The 16,104-nt window shown below is 36.7% G+C and overlaps 1 protein-coding gene across 2 annotated transcripts in view; it reads right to left on the bottom strand.

Annotated features, from left to right (window-relative positions):
• Positions 1–299: 299 nt before the first annotated feature.
• Positions 300–16,104, bottom strand: part of LOC134534899 (katanin p80 WD40 repeat-containing subunit B1) — a 48,483-nt gene continuing 32,678 nt past the window's right edge. For both annotated transcript variants that reach the window (XM_063373584.1, XM_063373591.1), the window contains 2 exons: positions 2,610–2,729; positions 300–1,272 (listed from right to left, as the gene is read on the bottom strand). In XM_063373584.1, coding sequence (XP_063229654.1) covers positions 1,140–1,272; positions 2,610–2,729 — 253 coding nt within the window. In that variant the 3' untranslated portion in view covers positions 300–1,139. The remainder of the gene's footprint in view (positions 1,273–2,609; positions 2,730–16,104) is intronic.

Genomic DNA, 16,104 nt, shown 5'->3' with positions numbered 1-16,104 from the left:
GTTAACCTGGTTGCTCAGGTATCCAACTCCAGAGATTCACACCTGCATTATCCTTGTCTGTGGCATTTGCCATAAAGCCTTGCAAAACTAAAAATAAAGTTTTATTTTGAAGTAAAATTTTTAATTCCATGAACTGAAATCACTTATTTTGTAATAACACAGTCCCTGAATAAATATTTTAAACAAGCCTAGATAGCAGAAATAAAATAATGCACACCATATGAGGTTGGCTGGAATACTGAGAAATCTTCCTGTGAATTCAATAAACAAATGGAGTTTTAGATAAAAATAAAACACCCTTAACAAAATGAATGTTTTTAATAATAATTATTGAGCATACACACAACAAATTCAAAATTACAGATCAGTGGGTTACAAAAACTTTCATTAGCTGGCTACCTGCATAAAAATGTACATTTATGGCGACTTGTTTTCATACACACTATGTGTTTCTCTAATGGCACACTGTAAAAAATTGTATCTAGAAACCAAAGAGTGACTTTCATGATGGCAAGATTAACAATCAGTTTGTATTTGAAGGCACAACCATTTAACTTCACGCCAAAAAAAGTAACATTAAGCAACAGACTATACATATATACAGAAGCAAACTTCACAGCATTAAAAGTTTTACATTTTATATAAAAACAAATACTAATGTACAAAACCACATGTGTTTTACACTAACAACTGACAAAAATCAGTCTATTACAGTGATCTAAAGATAGCCACTTAAATGCACTTTCAGCACTGACAAATACAGTCAAGACAAGAGTTATTTCCTGATAGTACTGGACGGATTTTACACTTTGGGAGAAGAAACACTCCACCATTACCCTAAACATTAAGAAACAGTAAAAAATAATTTACCATGAGGCACAAGTAAGTTACAAAGAAAAAATTTATTCAGGTAAAACTGATTAAAAACTACATACAAAACATTCCGCTAAAAAACGTTTATATGCTGTAACAATGGAATGATATGTTATTTCATCAGGAACCTTCTGTTCTGATGGTATGAATCAATACTGGTAAGAGTAAATACAAAATCATTACAAGTTACTTGCATTCTAAAGCTTATGAGTTACTAGTTGTTAATCCCTGAAAACTCCATAGATGAGCGTTTGTTTGAGCACTCACTAATCAAGACCCTCCATGAGCAAAAGCAATTCACGGAACGTCTGGCCCAGTTTACCCTGTAACGTCTGTCGCTTCAACAGGAAGGCTCGAACGCTCATCAGCTTCTTGTAGCAGTTCACACATTTTGTGTACCTGCAACCACAAGCAACAAATAAGAGTGCATTTAAGCTTGATGATAACAATGGTGTGATCAGCCCATAGAGTGGATTTTACACCAGCAATCGCCACGATGAAACTTTAATGGTCCCCCATTGCCGTCTGCAGTATGACAGTATGGATGTGGAGGGACGACACAAATTTCAGGCCTGGACCCAGCACTGAGATTTCTCACAAGTGAATAATCCCCAACGAGGATGTTGATCGAACCTGGAACCTTTCACCCCAGCATCTAGTGTGCAATATGACCAATCTAAAGTGACAAAACAATTTTTTTTTTGAGTTGTGTTTTTGAAACATTATTGTAGAGACTTCAGACCATACTGTTTTGCGCTTGGTTGACTGTTTTAAAAATGCTGCATTCCGTCTGGAGAGCTGATAAGAGAGCCGTCTCGGAAGGGCGCTCACGCCTAGTTGGGAGTCCGCTCTTTCTAGAGCTGTTACAGCCAGTGCGAGAGGTAATTCCTTATGTTGTGAACATGGATGTACATACAAGTATGATCTTAGGTATAACACTTCTTTGTTGTGATTTCTTTATCCGTACAATAATAATTTAGTAACTAACATACAATAAAAATAAAATTTAAGTACATAAGTTTCAAAAAGTGTTATAAAAAAGTGTCTGAATTATATCCTAACGAAACTTCTTAATCAAGTTCCCTTTACAATTATTGCATGTTTTCATTCCAATGAATGTGTGTGTGAACGGTTTCTTGTTTTAAGTTGGAGTAAAAAAGTGGCAATTATTACAATTTCATATACGAAAGTAAATATCATATACGAGTATTATGATAAAAGTTCTTAAAATGTTTCTTGTGCAATAAGAATTCTTAGAGATTTGGCAACAGCAAGCACCATAAGCTATGTATTGCAATCTGCAAGGTATATAGTATGCCCCAGTCACACCATGATCATTTATGGCCTGGGATACAACCAGCCTCTGCCCCGATAAGCACATTCATATAATAATAATAATAATAATAATGAAATATATATATATCTTTCATTATTATAATTATATATATACCTATATATATTTATCAAATACAATAAATTATTATAAACACTATTACCACTGTTTGTAATTATATATAGGCTAATTCAATTCAACTAATAATTTAATTATATTTACTAATCGTTTTTGACCTATGTCTTGTGCTGTCCAAAAATATATTTGTATTTAGTAAATTAATTTATAAGTGCCTGGCTTTTAAAACTTTGTCTGTTTGCAGGCACTCAAATGCCATCATCATCATCATCACCACCACCATCATCTGATGCACAAACAAATGCAGAAGAGAAACAGAGCTCACCTCTCCTCTCGCGAGATGTCCACACCGACTGTCTGTATGGGTGCGTGCACGTTAGTCTTTATGATGGGGGCAAAGTTCCTGAGCACCAGTCGCAGGCTGTCACTGCCCACCTTCATGTATCTGCAACAAAAACATCAAACCAAATAACCAACTTGCTTTGATCTGACTGTACATTTGGTATGTATAATTATGTATTTTATACTATATCATTACATATATGCAATTATAAATTCTTCATGTAATACATTTTAATAAAAGATATCATGCAACCCCATCGACTATCTCTATGAGGTTCCATTTCATGGTCAGAAAGTTCCTATTCCTCAACTCTACTCCTATAGAAGAATGGAAAAATTAGTACGACGCGGACTAAAAAAATTCCTTCTGCACAGCCTACAGGGGTAGGTACATTTCGGAGTACCCATTTCTTCTGAAAATTTTTTGGAAACTTCTATAAACTTCTGAAACATTTCAAGTACTCAATGTAGATACACATAAAATTCTATGTTCCCCAATATTCCAAAACCATTGCTGAAACATTTTCTCATATTCCATGCAGCGAAAATATTTTGAATAGTTTTAATTCAATGCAACCAGCATTAAATAGCTTAGAACGAATTTCAAATTACGCCTACTAAGAAGTAATGCAATTTTTTTTACCTTCAAACACTACCTGTCATCAGTGCACTAATATGTGGTAGTATAATAATTAAACCAAGTTTTAAGAAAATATTAAAATGATTTAAAATAAATTCGAACTAATCTGATCGGTCAATAGATTGTACCAAAGGCAGCTGAACGGTAGTTTATGAAATACCAATTGCTTATGACATTCAGTAATTTAGCCATTTTTTATACTGAGGAAGGGTGATTTTCTTATAGACACATTATTTATGCTACAAGCAGCACTGCTAGAGAGCAGAGCGTTATTTTGTGCTTTGCTTACGGGCAGACATCAGGAAATTTCGCGGTTTCACTTAACGAAAAGTTTAAACTTCTAACACTTGTATGTTTTTTTTTTCCGTCGTTTAAACCGAGCTCCAGTAGTTTTTACACGCCCGAACGTATTTGTATTCTTCGATCGTGGCAACAGAAAAAAAAACTCAATCAATTAGAATGGTACTATCACTACGTAATTTTCATTTAGAAAATAAAATTGCTACTTATATTCAGGCGTCAGACTAATTTCGAGAATTTTAACGTCAAAATTAAGTTACAAAAATTTGTCTCAGATACATTGTGATTAAGTATGTAATTAAGTTGTCACTATAACATTGATTTTTAACTTGTAGTGTTACCGTTATGGAATGCGTCTCCTAATGTATTAAATCCTGAAAAGTGTTCAAAGTAGAATTTTGTCGGCTCATTATCAGGAACCTGCAATTTAAACAGAAACTGGACTGTCGAACCACATTCAGGTCATTAGATAGTAAAATGTCTCTTCTTGAGGTCCGCAGCGAATGAAGAACGGAGTCATGTCTGCACATTTAACGACATTATAAAAATAATCGTATGATTGGCAATAAGAAGTCACAAAGAGGACAAAACAGCCGTCATGTTACAGCATCACGCAAAAACTATCAAACGAATTTGTCGAAATTTCGCACGGTAATATCATAAAATAATATTGGCTCGTCCTTCCACGATGCGGCAACGTAACACAAGTCAACCAATACGATTGAATTTCACAGTTACGAAAAATTAATTTAATTGTACAAAAAAAAAATTGAGATACGAGAAAATAACCCGGTCAGGAATTACATATATCATAAAAAATAATCACAAGTAATGATAAAACACTAGGTATTCTATACTTTCAACAATTTTCAACGTATTTAAAACGTAAACAAAGATGGCTACCACAGCGGCCAAATACCCGGCTTCTATTGGTCTCACGGAGAAACGTAAACGGAACCAATCCGTACGGTTCCATGTTCCGCATGCGCGCTATTACAGGTGCTCCGTTTACGTGATACATCTCAGCTTCCGTGTCACTGTAGAACGGGCCTAAAAAAACGTTTCATTCCGGTAAGTCGTACTGTTCTCACAAGACGAACGTTTTTTTCCCGGCACAAGTCTCTGAAACCCCTGAGCGGAATGACTGCTCACGCCAGTTGCTCATGCAGACAGCAGCGCAAGCGGTCCGACTGTGGCAGCAACAACGCAGTTGCAGCGACTGTCACTGTGAGCTGAACGGAGTGAATGGGCGGGGCAGCAGGTGCCGGGACTCGAACCCGCGCGATGCCGAGCGCAATCAGGAAAACAACGCGGGGAGAAAATAGATGGATGAGGTTGGGAAGCCTGTATAAGAAGCTTCATTTGTGCTGCCTGTCCGACGCTCTGTATGCCAGTCTTTGTACGATTAAGAAACCGATTTATTGCAGCGCGTTGAGGAAATCTGTAAGCAGGGGGTATGGAAAGGGAATATGATAAAAAAAGGGAAGTTTTCCCTCCCCTTTAAGAGGAAAAACTTAACAAAAAAAAGACCACCAACAAAAGGAATTAAATTGAAAACAAAAAGCGGGCAGAATGGTTCTAATCTGTCTCACACCACAGAATGTAATTCTACGTACGCTGCTGTTTGTAGGTACTAATAATAAACCTGTTCGAGGAATAGTGTACGTTAATTGGAAATCTACTGGATATTACTAAAATATTTATTTGGAAAAAAATTGGCCCGTTTATTACGTATGCGCGTTAGAAGTTGTACTTAATTGGCATGATAAAACACCGACTTCTTATTTTGCATGAAAATAATATAAATAAAATAATAAAAGGACTGGAGTGATATTATGGATACGGTTGGTAAAGTATAAATCCAATAAAATAATTTTTTAAACAATAAATAGACATATCTAATATTAATATAAACATTTGTAAACATTAATTATTTGATTTATTAAAATATACGAGAATTTGTAATAAGTAATGAAACAAATAAGTATGCTGATTTTTTAATCTAATTTATTAAATAATAATGAAATAATTTATGAACTATAACTCAAATAAATTATACATACGGAAACATAACATCACTTACAAATACACTAAAAAAGGTTTGTAAGCACAATTGCTATCACTAAAGTATACGACCTAAAAGCACATAAGTATATAATTTTTATTCGAATGTAGCCTTTTTTTTTCATCCGGTGAAAACTTTGCTGCATGGTGCATGCGCAAGGTAAATTTTCACTCTCATCGTTTTTTCCATAACGCGCATATAGGTTTTTAAAAATAGTTGTCTGTTCGGGTACGGACAGAACGCAACAAAGTGAAGCGCCGGGGTTGGAAGGGTTGGAAGGGTTGGAAGGGGGCGGAGGGCAAACAGGGCGGCAGCTGGCGGGCTCTCGAGGCGTGCGCGCGCGCCTCGTTACGCGGCTCGCGTTGCGCGGCAATTGGCCCGCCTCGGCCGGGCCGGGGCGCGCCTCGCATGCAAATGCGCCGCGCGGCACAAAAGACACAGCGGGGGCCGGCGCGCAAGACGCCCTCGACCGCCCGCCGAGGGTCAAGTGACCGCGCCAGCTGCCACGCCTCCCGCTCGGCGCGGCTCTCACGCCCCTCCCTCGCGCTGCCACCGCGACGGCGCGACGGCGCGGCTGCAGCGAGACAGCGTCTTTGACCGAGTGTCAAGCCAAAACAAACAATAATAACTACGTTCCTTGCGATCACGACTATCAATGTTTACAAGATTGTTTTAATTCACTTATTTGAAGGAAAAATAAATAAATAAATATTTAAATGATTTCACAAACGAATCTCGTAAACATTTCAAAAATACAAGAAAAAATTGGTTGTCCGTAAAGTCGGTTTACGGACGATAGTTTAACGTGACAACGTCATTACAAAACATTGATGAAATGATTGCATACTTTTATGAATAAAATTGAATCATTTTTATTGAATTATCACTATTTTGTATGGATACAAAGAAGGAGTGAAATGAAATCTACAATTTAATTGATAAATTTACTTTTATTTGCACTCCTTAATTCAAATATGTTTATTACTTTAAGAAGAGATTATTTTAACTATAACTTTTATACATGTTTGCTACTTAACTTCTTCCAAACTATGTTATCCTGTTAAGGATAGGACGATGATAGGAAAAGAAGGAAACGAATGGGAGTGTTTCAAGTTTAATGTGCCTCGAAAAAGTCAAATCGATGGTTGTTCCAATCGAGTGGAAGAGAGATAGATGTGGCTCAAGCGTACAATGAGCGTAACGGGACACAGCGTAACGAGACAATGTGCGTAACGGGACACTTCGTGCGTGCAGCCGGCGTTCATCGATTTATTCGACGTTGTCACGTCAAAAACTGCATTGCTAACACAACACCAGTTTAACTACCAACCCCTTAGAAAATTCTGAGGCTCAGTTCAGTAAAGTCGCGCCAGAAACGCGATGTATGAAAAAAAAAAAAGGGGGGGGGGGGGGGAAACAAATCTACGGACAAGTCTGACGCATCCGCCAACTTTGACGCGCTGACGCCACCGATGTGCCGAACCTGAATGCCATCGAGTCGGTCGCGGACAACGATGCTGATAGCCCACGCACTCGCTGCTGATTGTTTCGAGCGTGTCACATACGTAGTTAAAAATCTACACGCAGTTGGTGGAAAGCAGAACCGATGACGATCTCGTCACATCAGCCCGGATAAAAAAACAGTCCAGCAGTTTGAGGAGAAGGGGTGTAAGACAATTCGGGTTTTAGATGTCTTAAAGAGGCGTCACTACCCTGGAGCAAGTCTGTACTCGTGATAAGCAGGGTTTCACAATCACTTGTGCGAGCGCTAACCTTCAATCGGACCACTCCTACACCCTAAACACAAAGACAGGAGAAAGCAATCAAGTAGAGAGAAGTGTGCTTCTTTTTTACACTGGAATGGACACAGATCAACGGGCCGACCTGGTGGCTTAGAAGTCTCAGTAACAGCACCTGACTGAGAAGCCAACGGTGCTAGGTTCGGTCCCCCCCCCCCCCCCCAGTCTCGGTGTTGTGTTATCCCCCCATCTCTACACTGCGGAATGCTATGTCACACCACCGCAGAGTCACACTGCCATGGAAACACTATAACCCTACGTGCACCGCTGCTCCCACCAACGCAGCTTAACTTGAGATAACCGTGTATCATCATCACAGTATCATCACGGTAAAGCATCATTATGATCATTAGGATAGTCACCATCAAACAAAGAACATGCATCTCTTTTGACGATTCGTTCAAAGACAGACAACGGACGGATCATCAGCGAATGCGAAACGAACCTGACCCAACACTAAAGAAAGATTTTTCGTTCATTCTCGCAGAATGTTCACAACCCAAACTAATTCACTTATGTTCGCTTCGGTGTGAACCTGGCTTGAGATGACTGACTATGTAATGCCATAGGTAAATATGAAATGAAAGAGGGATAGAAAAATAATGTTTCTCAGGGATTGCACCAGGAATCACCAAGTACAAACAACTACTATGAAAAAAAAAATCACCCTCACTGCATACTGCCGAAATCTTGAAAAAATCAACACCATTGTCAATTATTTAGGTTATGTGTATGAAATTCTGTTAAAGCAATGTTTCACATTGGAAGCATCATTCAAAGAACGGGCTTTGTTTGCTCATACAGTTTGGAATGAAATTGTATTAAGGCTTAAGGGCTCCGCCTACCCGGGCACACGTACAGTGTGTAGAGCTTCAAGAAAAGCAAAGTGATTTCAAAACTACTCAAGATATAGGGGTTGCCAACCGTCCCGTATTGTACGGGATTTCCAGTATTGTGACTAAAAGAATTATCCCGTACGTGGGCAGGACGGGACGTGATATTTCCCGTATCTTGTTTAAAGTTCAATTCACACACCTGCATAAAATTGAAAAAGTATTTTCCCGCCTGCGCCGCACCACCTGTTATATGTATTGCGACATTGCGAGGCTCCGTTTACTCCGCAGTTCACTGGCCACCAAATAGTTCATGTTGACGCCGACAGGTGGCATTACTTGTCCGCGCTTAGTCTGTTATGTTTATGTTGATATTGTGTTGAGTTGAAAACGGATAAAGTTGAGTTGAAAAAATGTGCGATTCGCCACCGAGAAAAAAGAAACGGCTGTGCGTTTATTTAGTTCGATGGGAACATAACTATAAGTGGCTAACATGTAGTGATAATAGTTACAAAGCCAAATGTGTACTTTGCAAAATAGAGTTTTCAATAGCACACGGCGGCGAAAACGATGTAAAACAACATGCTTCAACATTGTTACATAGAAACACGGTTCAACAAGCAAATGCGAGTGAAAAAACTAAGATAAACAGTTATTTCGTAAAACAAGGCACTAGCGATCAAAATTCTGTTGTAGCAACTGAACTAGCTCTATGTTATCACAATACGAAGCGTGGTTTAAGTTGTAACAGTTTGGATTGTAATACAAAATTGATACGGCATGTTTTTGGCAGTGATTCAGAAATAGCGCGGAAATCATCGTGTGGAAGAACAAAAGCCGAAGCATTTGTCATGAATGTTATGGCTCCTAAAAGTGTAGATGATTTCGTAAAAATTCCGAAATCTCCGGAAAAGTGTGCATAGTTATTTTCGATTGCTACAGATGCATCGAACAAAGGAAATAGAAAAATGTTTACGGTTTGTTTACGTTATTTTGATGCCTGCGAGGGAATTCAGTGGAAGGTAAGCAATTTACCGTTAATATTAATTTTATCAATCTACATTTTATGTAGTCCTAGCCTTCATTAACTCATTTAAGGGGTGGCGGCGTCAGGATCTCCGGAATTTTGCAAGTGAGAATCGTGCCTGTTAGATGCCGTTGGGTGGGTTTTCTCTGGGTACTCCCGTTTCCTCCACCCTTTATTCCAACTCCATATCCACATCTGCTCTTAAGATCTGTTAAGATTCTTGTTAAAAGCCGTAAAACACTTTTCACTCACAACTCATTTTGCTTTTTTTTAGGGTTTGGATTTCATAGAAGATTCTGATGAGTCTGCAGCCAAAATACACAAAAATCTGAAGGATTGTATTCAGTGATTTGAGCTCTCGCCCAACAAAATGGTGTCATACTCCGCAGATAATGCTAATGTGAATTTTGGAAAAAATAAAAGTGTATATAAATATTTGCAAACTGAAAATAGTACGATAGTTTAAGCGAACTGCAATGCCCATGTGATTCATAATTGTTGTAAACATGCTAGTGATGTTGATGTTGAAAATGTTATCATAAAAACTTATGGTCATTTCTCATGTTCTGCTAAGAGAAGGGCAGAGCTTATATCATTTTTTGATTTTGTGGAAATTGAATACAGTGAATTATTACGGCATGTTCCAACAAGATGGCTTTCGTTAGGAAAAGCTGTCGACAGACTTTGGCAGAACTTTGATGCAGTATCTAGTTATTTTAAGAGTATAATGGACTGTCCATAATATTTGAAACAGTTTTTTAAAAATGACGACAGCACAAGGGAAGATAAACTTAAAGTTTATTTAGCCTTCTTCTGTAATGTTTCAAAAATATTTCATGCAGCAATACTTAAATTAGAAGAAAGTAAATTAGCTGTCACTGAAACTTTTGATCTTATGGTTGACCTCAGAGAAAAAGTTGTTAACAGAATTAATGACAAATTTGTGGGTACAGAGGCAAAATCATTGCTTAACAATCTTCTGCCCCACGAACAAGCGATAGTTATTTACAATCTTCTTACTTTTTACCATGCCAGCCTTTCATATTTGGACAAGTCTTTTGAGTTCAGTGATGGAAATATTTTCAAACAACTACTGTACGTGTTGTGAATCTAACGCATAATCAACTAGAGTTTTCAATGTTTGAAGTAGTTAGTTCCTTGAAATCTTTTGTGTGCTTTGAAAATTTTAATTCAGATGATTTTAATGATGAATTTTGCAAGTGTAAAGAAACTCTGAAAGAAATTTCTAGTCTGTCTTTTGATACATAGTGTAGAGAAGAAATGGTTATATATTTTCAAAAAAATTTCCATCATTGAAATCCTCAACATATGCACACTAATTTCTTTTGTGTTGAGCATACCTGGCTCAAACTCATTTGTTGAAAGAGTGTTTTCAATTATGAAAAAAAAAAAATGGTGCGATGACAGAAACAGGTGTTCCTTGAAACTGATTAAATCAGAAATTCTTGTTACACTTAATTACAATTACAGCTGTCAAGCAAAAAAAGAAGAAAAATATGAGTTTGCTACATGCAAGGTAGCGGAGTAGCCCCTTGTCAATGTAAATAGTTTTGTAAAACATTTGTTGCCAAGTTAAGTTTTTTTGTGAAACATTGTTTTTTGTGTCTTGCATGTTGTATATTGTATACTTTATACCCGAGAGGACATTTAATTTAAAGTTGGGTTTATTTGGTGAAATGAAAAATGAGAAAATATATGTTAGGCATACATTTATTAAAATATATATTTTTTAAGTTGCTTGTTATGGTGTCCCTAGTGGTGGTTCTAATCTAAGGGGGGTGGGGGAAGGGCTAAGTGGCTTTAGCAACCTCCCCTTCCCCCACTTTTTTCCTGATCACATTTTGCAATGGAGAGAGTTGAAGTTAGTTTACCAATGTTCAATCACATATGAGTTACCTGGAATTTTTATGCTTTGTTAACTAAAAATATCTTTATGTATTAAATTCATCACTCAAAAAAATTATTAGGCCAATACAAAAAATGTTAATATTTCAACAAGGTACATAATTTATTTTCAGATACAAAAACTGCTAAAATAGCACCAATTTGCATCTAGAAATTCAAATTTTTCCGGGGGAGGGCCCCCGGACCCCCCACTCTATTAGGTGGGGTTCAGTGTCCCTTATGGTCAGGGTGAAATAGTTGGTAACCCTATCAAGATATCCGAGTGGGGTCTGTTTATGAAAAGCATTTAAGAGTTCGCTGAGGGCCGAAAAGTACTTTCTATTTCGGATCAAGTTTTTAAACTGTATTTTTATAAGAATTAAAATGGCTAAAACCCGTGTTTTAGGTGTAAAACAACCGGTACAGATTCTTGAAAGCACTTAAGGGCCTTGCATTACACCTTTACCTTCATTTCTCAGCCATATAATGTTACGGTCACCGCTAAAATTTCACAGTTATCCTGTGACGACGAGAAGACAGCGCGCCAGTTCAGAGGCTACACCGCACTAGAAGCACCAGAGAGAGTTACGCTTTTCATCCCGCCTCACTAACGCACATACATCCCTGACGAGGCGGGCCCCTTAACATCGCGTCGACATCGACGTCATTATATGTTGTATTTTGACAGAGTTTATAGAGTTCAATGTCGTGACCATACTTAGATTTTATTCACATGGTTTTGTTTTGAAAATATGGCCTAACATGCTAGTTAACAACAATCATACACAAAGTTGGGTGTTATTTTATTTAAAAAAACTAACGTAGCTTTAATTTAAAAAAAAATCTGTATACAGTCCTCAGGCGTCGTGATCGCTAGCGCCTGGCGCTCATGTGGCGAGGGTCCTGGGTTCCATCCCAACACATCGACGTAATTGAGATCATTCGTCAGCACTGAGTCAGAACCCAAAGTTCGCTATAATCTCGGAGGTCCCGTCGCAAGGGCCCACCTAGTTTTGGGCGTATCTGTGTTAGTGACGCTCGCTGAATGAATTACAATTTCGGAATATTTTTGCAAACATCGCCAGCATATGAGGGTGGTTTGATAAGTTACTTGGTTTGATAAGTTACTTGGTTTGATATTAAGTAAAAAATTTTTTATAGATTACTTATTCATAGGATTTCAACTTCATGACTATGTATGAAGATGATGCTAGCACTATCTATTAACAATTATGTGAACCAAACTATTTACCAAATAATCCTCGTAACAGCATACAACTACTCATCATGTGTCACAATACTACTATCAAACTTTAGTATACCTACTTACGTGGAATGAAACACACGAAACACCCCTATGATGCTAATAAAATTTAACATCAATTGATTTCTATTTAAAAATGATTCTTCTTGATTCCATGATAGGTTTTTTGATGTCAGTCATTTGGTGTATAAAAACTGTTCAAACTATTTTTTTTTTAACCACGACTGACCACTATTTATATTTATACACCATTTCTTATTCAATCACACAAAAATAAAGAATTCTGCAGGGTATACATTTATAGGTTTTTTGGATATTTAAGATTTTGCTTTGTAATTAAACCTTATACATATTTCACACTGAAGCTAAATTCTAACCTTTACCCATAATCCATAAAGTTTCTTTCCAAATTTTGTTCAAAGATAAGTGCTGCAAGTTAATTACGAATTCAAGAATTCTTAATTAAAAATTGGTTTAACTAAATGTGTTATATGGTTAGATACTCCAGAGTAGTGCCAAATTTGGAAAAATGAAGCTGAAAATTTCATAACAAAAGTAAAAAATAATACGGAATCAACCTATCTTCTCATTTGTTTACACTTTGTATTTGAGTAATTTTATAGTGTAAACCAATAAATTATTGTTACTAGCGTGATAAGACATTACAGTGTGTTTTATGTACATTTGACCCTGTCCCTTTGGTTAAATTTAATTTTGTTGATTTTATAACATCTAGAATAAAACATATTTGGAAGTTTAGCTCTTTAATGCCATATGATAGGTGCTAGTGTGCTGCTTTAAGCTTCGGCTACATTTACAATATAACACAAACAGCATTTAAATAGAATATAGTTGTACAAACACAGCATAAAATTCAAAGATATATTCCTACATAACATAGCAGTTTGGAATACTATAACTGTTTATTTTCTCATTTACTTCTGCCAAAATTTCCAGTTTCAAATGTTTGAACTTTGTCAACTGTGACTACAAAAGCATTGCCAAGCAAATAAAAACCATATTCAAATTAATTTCACTTTGTATATTAAGTGATGCATAGATCAAAACAATCATTAAATACTCTGCCGCTGACATAGTTTCTGCTGTTTGGCCAAAACAAATGGGGAAACATAACCTCACAAACACTCCCATGAAAACAGCCAGGAGACTACTAAACCTTCCACAGTCACTCCCTGCCAGTGACAATGGAAGCTTAAAAGCAACTGACATCTCTGTACATACGGAAACATAATCTCACTTATATAAATACACTTGAAAAAGTTTATAAACACATTTTCTATCACTAATCTTCACAATAAATAAATGTTTTTAATGATATGGACCCGTATTCAAGTATACGAATTAAAAGCACATTATAATTTTATTTGCATGTAGCCTTTATTCATCCTGTGTAAAGTTTGGCCCTAACCCCGGCCAAACTAAACAACTTCCGCAACCCGCGACACAGTAAAACTCCTATATTGCCCAGTACCGCGAGCGCAGGTAAACCCAAAAAAATATTAAAACCCAAACAAATGGCGAGCTTAAAAAATACTAATAAGATTGCGAACAGTGAGAGGAGGCAGCAAGTTAAAAAGACGCAAAATGTATATGGTAACATTTAATAAATATATATATAAATATACCATAAAATCGTTTCATTACAAATCTGCGCCTCCATCATAAAATACATACCCTATTACTACTTATTAAAAAAATGCTATATAATAAAACTAAATAAAAATACTTTAACAATTCCCCCAAAAAGGTATAATTTGATCATATACTTCGGAGCTCCGAAAAATTAAAGGTAATTACCAAAAAGGCATTAAAAAAATTTAAGAACATATTAATACAATAACAAATATAGATACGCCCCGGGCGTAGCACTACTGTAAATACCAATTAACAGAATGAAATCTAGCAAAAAATTTAAACACATTAGCATCCAAATCAATATATCAAAAATTTAGCTAATTACAAATTATGGGTTAACAAGCGCTTCTCAGTTAAGTCATTTTCTAACAGTCGACGCCTTTTTTCTTCCATGTCTGGCAGGGATTGGATGAACAGGCTGCACGTAAAATCCCAGTTTCAAAGTTATTGGTCCTTTAATTTAATTCCCAAAAATCCACAAATTATAGTTTCGCACCAGGGGTCAAAGGGGTCAACGGGCAGTGGCACGGCTGGCACTTACTTGCTTTTTTGACGTCGTGATGTCCGGTCACCAAATACACTCGTTTGCTCACGAGTGTTTTTAATGGCAAACCCTTGCCATAACACGTTACCTTAGCTGCGGGTGATTGTACGGCTATGACGAATCCTTCGCCATACCGTCTTGGAGTCTTGGCGCACATAATTCATCCTTGGAAAATCCTCGCGACATTCACACACGCCTCACCAACCCCTCGCTTTTCATTGTACCAATGCGTTCTAAATTATATATATATATATATATGAACCCCGTTCATATTCTAAAAGGAACACTCGTATTCAGATGTTCGACCGGCAAGTCACTTCGACGTGGAACCAGCACCATGGCCAACCCGCGTTTAACTCACGTCCGCGCCCGCCCGGGCCCACCAGGCGACTGCCGCCTCGCCAGTGTCTCTTCTGACGTCACACACTCAGCTGTACTGCTCACGCGCCGCCTAGCGCAGCGATTACCAAAATATTCGGTAGTGTCCTTGAACGTTCCAGACAAATTTAATAACTTAAAATCTTAAAATTAAAAGTAATAAGACTAAACAAGAATTACAATTTCCTTATTTAAAACAAACTATAACAAACTTAAATCCAAAATAACTCTTATTACCAGGGCATCCGAAAAGGTTAATATAATTAGTTAACCAATTCTGCCAACCTAAACATTATCAAAGGTAGAGGCTGTAGCACACATGCTACACCTGTAAAATATTTGTTGCATGCTGTGCTCGTATTGTGTCAAATTATCTGTCATAATTGTTTCATTATGCACCTAAAGATTAATTAATTAATATTTGACACTGAATTTTAAAACTAACTTACACAAATGTTTGACTCAGCTTTTATGTTTTTACCCTGATATTTTGCAATGCTTCTGTCTTATTTTAGCAATGCTTTTCAGACAATTTTATTTGCAATATTTTAGTGTCCTAAAATACTCACTCAGTAGAAATAAAAAATAAATTTTCTGCATTTCCTTACTCAGCTGGGTAATTCACAAAACTTTATAAAAAGCACACTTAACTTTTTAAGTACATATTTTGAAATATTTCTTCACAAAAAATAAATGGAATAACCTAAAAACAAAAATTCCTTCATGCCAGCTAAGACCACGCCTTAACAAAGTACCTATGTTTTTAGATTTATCATGTTTTCTCGCATAATCATCGCACATTTTATTCTAAAATCAATTTTGAAAAGTAGGGGTGCGACGATTATGCAGAAAATTTTTTTTTTGTTGGATAAAGTTATTCTTAAAAACAAAACCATTCATGGAAAGTACGTTTATTTAAAAAGGGAAACATAAAAGAGCACGCCAAACAATTTAAATTAATAAGTCATACAACAAAAACCTTTCATCAACTTTAAATAGAAAAACATCTGTGATCCAAATGCAAGCCGAATGAACGCGTAACTACCGAAGTACACAACACGAAAGAA

Source organism: Bacillus rossius, chromosome 1 (genome assembly GCF_032445375.1).
Source record: "Bacillus rossius redtenbacheri isolate Brsri chromosome 1, Brsri_v3, whole genome shotgun sequence".
In the NCBI taxonomy this organism is placed as follows: domain Eukaryota; kingdom Metazoa; phylum Arthropoda; class Insecta; order Phasmatodea; family Bacillidae; genus Bacillus; species Bacillus rossius.
This window is presented reverse-complemented; position numbering and strand designations above follow the sequence as displayed.